The sequence below is a fragment of the Hypomesus transpacificus genome, unplaced genomic scaffold, assembly GCF_021917145.1.
Source record: "Hypomesus transpacificus isolate Combined female unplaced genomic scaffold, fHypTra1 scaffold_42, whole genome shotgun sequence".
In the NCBI taxonomy this organism is placed as follows: Eukaryota; Metazoa; Chordata; class Actinopteri; order Osmeriformes; family Osmeridae; genus Hypomesus; species Hypomesus transpacificus.
Genome location: NW_025813938.1, coordinates 886,643 through 896,515, shown reverse-complemented (window position 1 = coordinate 896,515; position 9,873 = coordinate 886,643). Strand labels below are relative to the sequence as shown.

The 9,873-nt window shown below is 39.8% G+C and overlaps 1 protein-coding gene across 4 annotated transcripts; it reads right to left on the bottom strand.

Moving 5' to 3' along the window:
• Positions 1-265: 265 nt before the first annotated feature.
• On the bottom strand, positions 266-5,700 carry isl1a (ISL LIM homeobox 1a). 4 transcript variants are annotated; one of them, XM_047016775.1, is made up of 6 exons: positions 5,436-5,700; positions 4,744-4,933; positions 3,606-3,865; positions 1,966-2,252; positions 1,535-1,723; positions 266-1,316 (listed from the first exon to the last, which is right to left on the bottom strand). In XM_047016775.1, exons 1-6 carry the CDS (start codon positions 5,461-5,463, stop codon positions 1,200-1,202), a joined length of 1,071 nt encoding a protein of 356 aa, XP_046872731.1. In that variant the 5' UTR covers positions 5,464-5,700; the 3' UTR covers positions 266-1,199. The 4 variants fall into 4 exon arrangements, with proteins under 4 accessions (XP_046872731.1, XP_046872733.1, XP_046872732.1 ...); XM_047016777.1 differs by having other exon boundaries at positions 1,535-1,702; XM_047016776.1 differs by having other exon boundaries at positions 1,966-2,249.
• Positions 5,701-9,873: the final 4,173 nt, after the last annotated feature.

The following is a 9,873-nucleotide window of genomic DNA, read 5'->3' as shown; positions in this document are numbered from 1 at the left end:
CGACAATGCGCCTCTATTATAAGTAAAACTACAATCATTGTGAAAACTAAACAATATTGGGTTCATAAAAAACGTAGTAGGCCTAGTACATTTTCCAAGTACATGCGAAAAAGTTTCACACTGACAAAAGTCAGTGTGCCAGTATGCGTAACCTGTTTTGGGGCCATATGATTAAAATCTAGGAGGATTGAGGAAGAGTGCAACAAGAGGTGAAGCGGATGTATGGCTCTCATGAAGTCAAGGTTTATTAGTGAAATAATCCTGACGGTATTTCTACATAGGCCTATGGCGTTTTTTTACATTGTATTTAAGAAAGGTCAAGACACGAAATGCTGACAGATAATTCAGAGACCACGGTACAATCTTTTCTTTTTACTTCAGTAAAGAAAGTTACACAAAAAGTGGCAAGTCTTTCGACAATAAATAATAAATAATTTTGTTGTACAGGAACGTACAAACGAACAAAGAAAATCTTTTTCCAGAGCTAACTGTCGTTATAACTTATAACTATACACATCTTTGGGAAAGAAAAATATTCTTGGACGGACACACACTCACACACAAAAGTCCCACGAAGCTTGTGGCAAAATAGAGGTATACCTTGTTGCAATGCTTTAGAACTTGGGCTTTTAGGAGATAATGTAACAAACACAGAAAAGCAATATTTGCTATCCTCTCCATATCGATGATGAACCTCAAGTCAAGCTATTTAATGGAAACAAATCACCAGTTTGTATATTGAAACACTGCGCACAGCATTGCGACAATTTAATCTTCAGTGAAGTTCAGAATTTCCTAGAGGTCCATGGATATTTTATGTTTATTTTTTGGCAAAACTGTAACCAAGCAGTTCCAACGGGCAGCACCAGTCACGGACGAGGCGAAATCTATCCATTTGTTTCGTAGACATGTATTCAGGCAGATGCTCTGTCCTTGCAACACGCTTCTTACACCACGGTGATCTTCACAAAGGTTGTTTTGCAGGATGGACATATGGATGGATCTAATAAATCCCATGATTGTCTTCACAGTGTAAAAATACAACCAGGGGTTGTTCGGATAAAGAGGCTTCGTGCAGCTGGGGAATGATTCTCTTCAGGTGGCATTAACAAGAGTGACAGTTTCAACCCCGAGCCTATCTCAGTCCGCCCTTTGCCCTCGTATTAAGAAATATGGGATATTGTCACAGTCCATATCGGCTACGCCTCTATAGGACTCGATACCATGCTGTTTGGTGTATCTGGAAGTTGAGAGGACATTGATGCAACTTCGCTCCCCGTTGAATTTGAACCTGGTCCCCCCTCCGAGAAATTTACCTGATAAAACAACAACGCAAAATTAACCAAAAAAAGTGTCACGCTCATCTTATTTAAATTAAATAAATACATGAATAAGCGACAATAATTAGACACAATAATTGATCTAGAAAAAATATGTAAAACAGCAGTGATGACGACTAGGATAACATTGTTGCTTTTTTCCGTTTGTCTAACGCTAGTTTTGTGCCTCACTCTCATTTTGGCAGTGTACTCACCAGTTGTTGAAATGCGGGCTGGTCTATGTCACTCTGCAGTGCGAAGTCGCTTAGGACTTTCCAAGGCGGTTGGTAACTCTGCACCTCCACTGGGTTTGCCTGCAAACCACCGTCGTGTCTCTCTGGACTGGCGGCCACCATTGGGGTGCCTGTCATTCCCTGGATATTCTGCAGATAGTCCCAGATAAACTAATTGTCAATAAAGGTCAAAATTAGCACGCATTTTGACCATCATTACAAAAATAAAAACTGTTCACACCTGATCATGTATTTCGTGGTTATGTGGGCTAATGTATAACAGCGTGCGAACATGCGTGTGCACAGGCAACAGATATAGCTAAGACTCAACGATTCAATAAATAGGTCTAATATTCATAAAGGCATGCGATGACTAGGCTGTTTGTCATGAACAGCGTGAGACTGGTTCTCACCGTTTTGTCGTTGGGCTGCTGCTGCTGAAGCTGTTTCATCAGGATGCTTCTCTTTTTGTCTTTGCAGCGCTTGTTTTGGAACCAAACCCTGATGACTCGTGGACTAAGGCCTGTCATTTCCACCAACTGCTCCTTCATAAGGGCATCGGGTCTGGGGTTCGCGTTATAGCAGGTCCGCAAAGTATGAAGCTGTTTTTCGTTGAGAACGGTTCTGACACGAGTGGTCTTCTCCGGCTGTTTGTGAACGTGCGGTCGGAGCGCGGGCTGTCTGGCAGATATTGGTTCTGCTGTTTAGAAACACATAATGGACAGAAAATCCTATTATTTATCTGGGATTCAACACATAAATACAAACAGTTTAATTAAATTAGCTTGTTCTTTATCTCGGCCACAACTTTAGGTCGCCCTGCAGGGCCCTATTTGAGTCTTTGTGACACCTAAGCGATCTAAATAATATGATTAAAACCAATTTTAGCTTAATGTGTGATTGTGTGAGTTTGCTACATATTTTACCATTAACATTTTAAAGGAAATGTCTTGACTTGGTGGGAGTGCTTGATTCCATGAGTAAATGCGCGTATACCCTCATTGCCAGCCATTGTGTAACCAAACCCATGAATTTGTTTTACATTTAATAAAAAAATGTACATAACAAACGTTGAATGTATCCCATATATTGAAATACTATCAATACATTGACCATCTATGGGTCTATAGCATGAAAGTGGCCAACAACTTAATTCGGGGTATTTCTCCCGCAAAGCCATGGGCTGTTAGGCCTATTAATATTGGAAGCTGAAAGCAATCAACAAACTGGGAAATTCCTCAGAAGTGGACCGTTCTCTGCCCCAAGCAGGCTTCTCAAATAGGCCACAACCTACATCACTACGCCCATAATGAGCCATATTCACAATTACAGGCTGGAGTTTGCCTCTCTAAACATAAACTAAGCCAAACAATACAAAATAATACAAACGTCATAGAACGACACGGGTGCTTATTTTACTACAGGATGTTGGACTATACAGACCACAGTACAACTATGACGTTGCAGCCTATTGAACCTATACAGCTATTCAAAAATAGAGGATAATGGACCTTGACAAAAGACACGCGCATCCATTTCCTAATTGACGGCCCACTATATTTCTGACATATCACATTGAATATGATTTCAATCTTCATACGATGCAAAAACAAGAACATTAATGCATATTGCTATAACTTGACGCCTATAAACTGACACAATAGGCAACAGTACATTTTTAAGCAAGTTGCCTAAACCCAGCATGGTAATAAATGATAAAAGCTGAAAATAGTTAGGCCTATATATTTAATACATGGCTGACGGGTTGTCCTTTAGAAAAACAATGTATTTATATTTATTTAAACCTAGTTACGTTTGTTTTTTTAAATGATCAAATACGCCCTATCATTGGTAATCTTAGTGATTGATTAACACGTAGTAGAGTATGATGACAACTGTATCCTTTATATTTTATTTGCAACATAACATTTGTTATCTTATTCATAGAATACTGGAATACTGAATGACTGAAAGTTAATTGGCGAACCTAAACCGTATCCAACACAGCTAAGCTAACAAAACACAACTGCCATTGATAGAAGTTGTAACCTACCTGCCATTTGTAAGGGTCTTGCCGGATGAAGTGGGCTGAGTGGGTCGCCCGCACCCATTGTTGCCCGTTCAACGACGTCGTGATCGGCTCTGCAGAACAGACCGTCCTCTCTGAGAGCAAATTCGTCCCCCGGGATAAGCTGTCGGCTGCAGGCCACACATCGAAAACATTCGATATGGTACACCTTGGAGCGGGCTCTCATCACAAAGTCGTTCTTGCTGAAACCGATGTTGCATTTAGCGCATTTTATCCCGTATAACCTGAAGGAGAGAGATTGAGTAACCGGTAAGAAGCAGACAACCATCTCTCTCTTTCTGCTCCAGGCACTAACAGTGGAGAGTGTATTGTTTATAAAGCATGCCAGTTAGGTCAACTCGGATAATACGTGGAGTCGTGTGTGGAAACTTAAAGTTATGTGTGTTGTAGGCTACATTATAGTTATAGGCCTAAATGTAATCCGGGGTGAATTGAAAAATAAAATAAATCATTTTGCCATGAACATGAATAGCCTTGTACAGGCTATTATTATTTGTAATATTAGTATTTATACTATTATTATTATTATTATTATTGCTTGTAATTAAATTGTTTCTGTTGGCAGCGTGTGATTGCTTACGTAAAGATTTCGAGAAAGTTAAAGTAGAAAAATACAGTATTTTAGCCAACAAAGGATGGTTCTACGTGACATTAATAGCATGAAAGAAATTAACCATCGCCTGTTTTTATGTTAAATATATTTAACAATTTCTGCAATTTTCTTGATAGGTCAACCTATAGCTGAAAGATTAAATGTGCTTTAACTTTGCGGTATTATATGGTTCAGTCATTTGGAATTTGATTATAAACAATTAATTATAGGCTATCATAGGCTATGTGGGCCCAACTATAATTGAGAACTAGACAACAATCAATTACATTTGGCTGATTCCGGCTGAAGTAACACACAATTAATGGTGCTGTCGACCTTTTACTTGCATTACAATTATATAGTCTATTTTGTAAAGAGAGAGAGAATAAACGTTACAATGCTGATATTAGCCTATATCAAATGTGTTAGTCTAAGTGACTCATAGCCGCCTATGTCAGTCAATCAGTATCAATAATGTTATCAACATCGGCTATTTAAAACACGTCTTACCTGATATAGTCTCGTTTACAGTAGGTTTTCCCATCTCGGACAAAGCAAGTACACGACTCGTCTAAATACTGATTACATTCTGCACATTTCAAACAAGCCGCGTGCCATTCCAGGTCCGGGGACACGCGTAGGATATACTGGTCGTGTATCTGATTCCCACATCCGACACACAGAGAGATGAGCCGCTTTTCTGGAAGCACAACGTACAAAAACAATGTTAACAGTGTTCTAAACAATAATGAAAACAAAAGGCTACTTTAGCCTTTTATTTTATCGGGAGATTCTATTTAAACAGTCATTTACACGCTGAAAGTGAACTTAATATAAACCAAACAAATAGGCCTACAGGAATATAACAAAAATAAGAATGATCATAGCATAAGGAAACAGTAATAACATTATAAGATTGATAATAGGCCTACTTTTGTCTCTATTCGGCTTTATAATAACAACTTTTAGCCAAAATAGCGTATTGCAGTATCACCATCACGTAACTCACTTCACTTTTGCAGTTTATAGGCTATGCGCTAGAAATTAATTTGAAAAAAAAGAATGACCTTATTACCAGAGAAAAAAACTTGAATGGACCCTTACTCCAATAGGAAGGGACGCAAAATATGCAGAAAATAATAAGACAATCAATATATTTTAATGACTCTACTTTCAAGTCAGTCCTATCCAGGTTAACTTACTTTTAGGCGGATCCCCCATATCTCCCATGTCAAGAAAATAAGGCGGCGTTAGGTCCACTTTAAAAACGTGGTGCAACAGTTTAGAAACCTGGGTTTTTCTTGCTCCGGACTGCGGTAGAGCAGTCGCGCTTGTTCCGAAAGTTGCAGGGTGAGACAGGACTTACTCTGGCACGAAATTGCTCTCTTTCGCGTTAGGGCGGGGGTGTGACTGCGTTTCAGTGCCTAGTCCCTGTGTTGATGGGGCACGCTTGTCCTTATCTCTCAAACTCCCTTGCACCAACTCTACTCTATCGCCATTGGGCTGACGTAGGGAACCGAAACGTCATCTTCATAGGAAGCTGATTGGTTATGAAAAGGCGAGCAGCTGTTCCTGTTAGGACTGTCCAAGTCCTCCGGACTCCTTCTTGGCCTACTGTATACAGGCAACTCTTTCATGTTACAATTAATAATTAGAAATCCATGGTTTTCACATTAAAACGCTACATATATATATATATATATAAAAAAAAATTGACGACAGTGTTTACAATGAGCTGTTTGTAGATTATTATTGCTTAGAGAGGGATATGAGAATAGGTCTATCTATCTATGCAAAATTGAGAATTCTCAACGTGTGCAGGTCACGACAGTACATACTATATTTATAAACTGTAAGGACAACTATATGTGGTGAAAGAGTATTTGCCCCGGAGTCAAACTCGCTCATACACGTAAGGGGAGCTTTCGGGGTGAAAGAATTGGAACAAACATAGCAAATTAGACACAAACACGCCCTCTTGTGTTGACTCTATATTAGGAAACCTCTATAAACCCAAACAAAGGTATTTTAAATCTAAATGTAATTCATTGACACGAATGTGCTGTGCGCCTGTTTTGATACACCGTTAAATATTAAAATCTACAATAAAAGTGCCTTTCGCACAGCACTGCAATATATGTAGGGCCTACTGTAACGGTCATTTTATGTCCTACCTGTTATCTAGAAAACAGATTAAAAACTGGATTTGATCTATAAAGCACACAGGATACCTTGTTGGGTGAACAGGATGGGGTCGTGTGTTGGGAGGTGGAGAGAGAGAGAGAGAGAGAGAGAGAGAGAGAGAGAGAGAGAGGAGTGAGAGAGCGAGGAGAGAGAGAGGGAGAGAGATCAGGCCGGTACAGAGAGCCATCTGATAAGTTCTCTTTACCTCACCTTTCACCAAGGATGTTTCATCAGAATTATCCTGAAGACTTCACACTAAATTTTAATGTAGCAGTCGCAAGCTTGGGAATTTAGGTAGCATTCTGTAAAAATATATAGGATGATGATTATTTGTATTTGCAGTAATATCAGTATTCATATTATTACAATTAGCAACAATATATTAATAATTATATTCAATACTAACAGCCTGAAAATCACAATCATAATTGTTGTATTATTATTTATGGTAGTTGCCTTCAAGAACACCATCATCCTCACTAAAACATATTGAAATCCTGTTACACTCCTATACTAATCTCAGTAGAGAGAGGTTGTAGAGAGGTTGTGTGTGAGTGTGTTGATGTGAGGTTGGCTGTGTGTTTGAATGTGTCAGTCTATCTAAGTTCATGACACATGGGACAATGCACTCATAAAGATTTGAAAATTGAGAGACAGGACGAAAATGGCCTATGAGTGATTTATTGAAGTATGTTGTTTATTACACCTGCACCTTGTGTGCAGCACTATGGCAACCACCATAACCCATAACAACCTTATCACACTACTACCAACCTATGCCTAGTATGAGGATGATCACTGAGTAGCTCTTGCTGCTATGAGACATCAAATCATCCGACTTTTAAGACCGAAACATTTAGGAATTCATGTGGTTGGCGTTCTTATTCTTGCACGTTTGAGAAAACATCGAATTATAAAATTATCAGTCGGACAATTCAGTGATTTCCCCCCCCCACACCTTATGTTCAGTTATCTCCCCCCTCAGTAAGATGGCTGGCTATTGGTTGTTGAGATGTACACCCTCAGAGGCTATTGGTCGACTGGGGAAATTGCAGCATCAGGTAGATCCTAATGAGGGTTACACAATCCATCCACGTGCAAGTAACACCCTCCTTCACTGAGGCTGGCAGGCAGTGACACTCCTCTGAGAGAATTGTCTCTCCGCTGGTGGGTCAGGATGGAGGAACACTGTCTGTGGCCTTTATTTAAGTGATGCGATCGATGTGTGGGAGCCGTAACTGGACATGCCCAGCTTAGACCTCAGAACAGAGGAGGATGACAGGACCTTCACAACCATGGGGAATGTTGGATTTTACTGTTCTGAGATACAGTAAAGAGATTCAGTTTTTTGTTTGTGGTTTATTAAAAGACACAGAGATGTGGGGACGTGATTTGCATACAGAAGCTATCTCTGTTCCTTGCATTTATCTTGGAAGAAGATTAATTAGACTAGAGTACTTTGAGCAGAATAATGAAAAAAAATTGAATGTTCTTAATATGTATTAGCAATCAATAATGCATTGGTGACAACAACGCTTAGTTCGTGGTTTTACATCCGTGCAGAGTTTTTTATTTATTTTATTTTTTATTGTTTGTCTTCAGTAAATCTGTTGGGTTATTCTAAAAGGCGGATTGGAATAACAGGTCAATAGATCAAAATTGCAAAAGGCCATAAACCTAAATCAAAACCCGAAAATGTTTTAAATAGATCTCTCTAGAAAAGACTTGCATGAAAGTGTGTAAAACTAAAACCTTTGAAGGGCTGGTTTTACTTCACACTGACCTGTCATATATCATGTGCCAAAGCTCATCATGTATTTCTGCTCCAATACTTTGATGGTATTAATATTTCAATGTTCGGGGGGTAGAAAGACCACAGGCCTTAGGGAGTGTTTCTGGGGAGATCAGACAGCATGTACTGATGTACTGAGCATACTCCCATCTTAAGGGAGGGTTTCAATGTCTGGTGACTGTGAGTCGTACTGGCCCTTTAATGAATGCATTCACTGCTACATCATCAGAACATGAATCAGATACTCACAAATACAGTGAATACTCACGTATATACTGACATACATACTCATATTTAGAAGAAAACTTCTTCTTCTTACAGTATGACTCTTAGGCTGTTACATGTCACCATTGAGTCCCTTTCATAGGTAGATGCTTGGCTGGGTTCATGGCTGAGAGAGAGGCAGAGAGAGAGGCAGAGAGAGAGGGAGAGAGAGAGGCAGAGAGAGAGGCAGAGAGAGAGGCAGAGAGAGAGGCAGAGAGAGAGGCAGAGAGAAAGAGTCAGGGGAGGAACACATTCTATTTGCTAAAACATGGCTCATCAATCACACTTCCACACCGGACAGTGCCATACACTTTGTTGTACTCTAAGATCTTCAATAGTATACTATTTTTCATGCAGAGCTATATCCCCCACAGAGCTGAATGGCCTTGGTGTGTGTAGTGTCATTGTGTGTGTGTGACTGGGTGGGTGTGTTTCTGTGTGCACTTTGACGTGTGTGTCTGTTTCTGTGAGCATGTGTCTGTCTGTTTGTGTGTGTGTGTGTGTGCACAGACCTCTGTGCATGTGCACTTTGGCGCACGCGTGTGTGCGTATGTTGAGAGCAGCACATTTCTGAGCATGGCACCTTGACACCATCAGGCGCAGCCATAAAGTCAACATCTCAACAGTCCCTTCTTCAGAGCTCAGCGGGGGGCTGCATCGCCAGGAGCTCAGAGCAGCTCTTTCACAGGCTTTGTGCATGTGCCATCACATCCTTAGACCTGATGCTGCTCTGTCGGGCTGAGTGCTCTCCTGTCCCAGCAGTGTGTGTGTGAAAGAGAGAGAGGGAGGAAAAAGAATTGAGAGAGAGACAGTAAGAGAGAGTGTGTGTATGGTTGTGTCTGTCAGAGAGATAGAGAAAAACCAAGCTTGTGTGTGTGTGTGTATTTGTGGGTGTGTGTGTATTTGTGGGTGTGCTTTCATTTGAAAGATTTGCTCTTTTAGCAAAGATGCCTGGTTCCTATTAAAACATGGCATGTAGCAAGAAACATTTCCTTAAGAAAAACACTTTAGGATAAAACAGAAAAATCACATCATGAAGAACAAAATTGTCTTCCGTCTTCCTGATAAATATTTTTCTTGTCTCGTACTTCAATTTCAGTTGTACAGCTATTAGCCATAAATGTAAATGTAATTTTATTTCATGTAATAATATATTATGTATTATATTAACTAAGTTAGATAACATTTCCAATGATAACCTAAAACTGCATCTCACATGCGTTCCCTAGACTACTTGTAACAGGCAAAACAGAGATGTTCAAAAATGCTCCACCTCTCAGCAGGAATAATACATGAGCCTAATATGTCCTCTTCGGTAACTATCCAAATGCTTGTTAAATGTTTAGGGTGAAGCTAAAATGAGAAAACCACTTGTCTCATTACCAGTGTGAGTCTAAACA

Excerpts from the sequence above, each read along its gene's own strand:
- isl1a (XM_047016775.1), bottom strand. The coding sequence starts at position 5,463 with ATGGGAGATATGGGGGATCCGCCTAAAA. Across the intron at positions 2,253-3,605 it reads AAGACCCTTACAAATGGCAG|CAGAACCAATATCTGCCAGA; the intron begins GTAGGTTACAAC and ends GTTTCTAAACAG. Across the intron at positions 1,317-1,534 it reads AGCCCGCATTTCAACAACTG|GTAAATTTCTCGGAGGGGGG; the intron begins GTGAGTACACTG and ends TTGTTTTATCAG.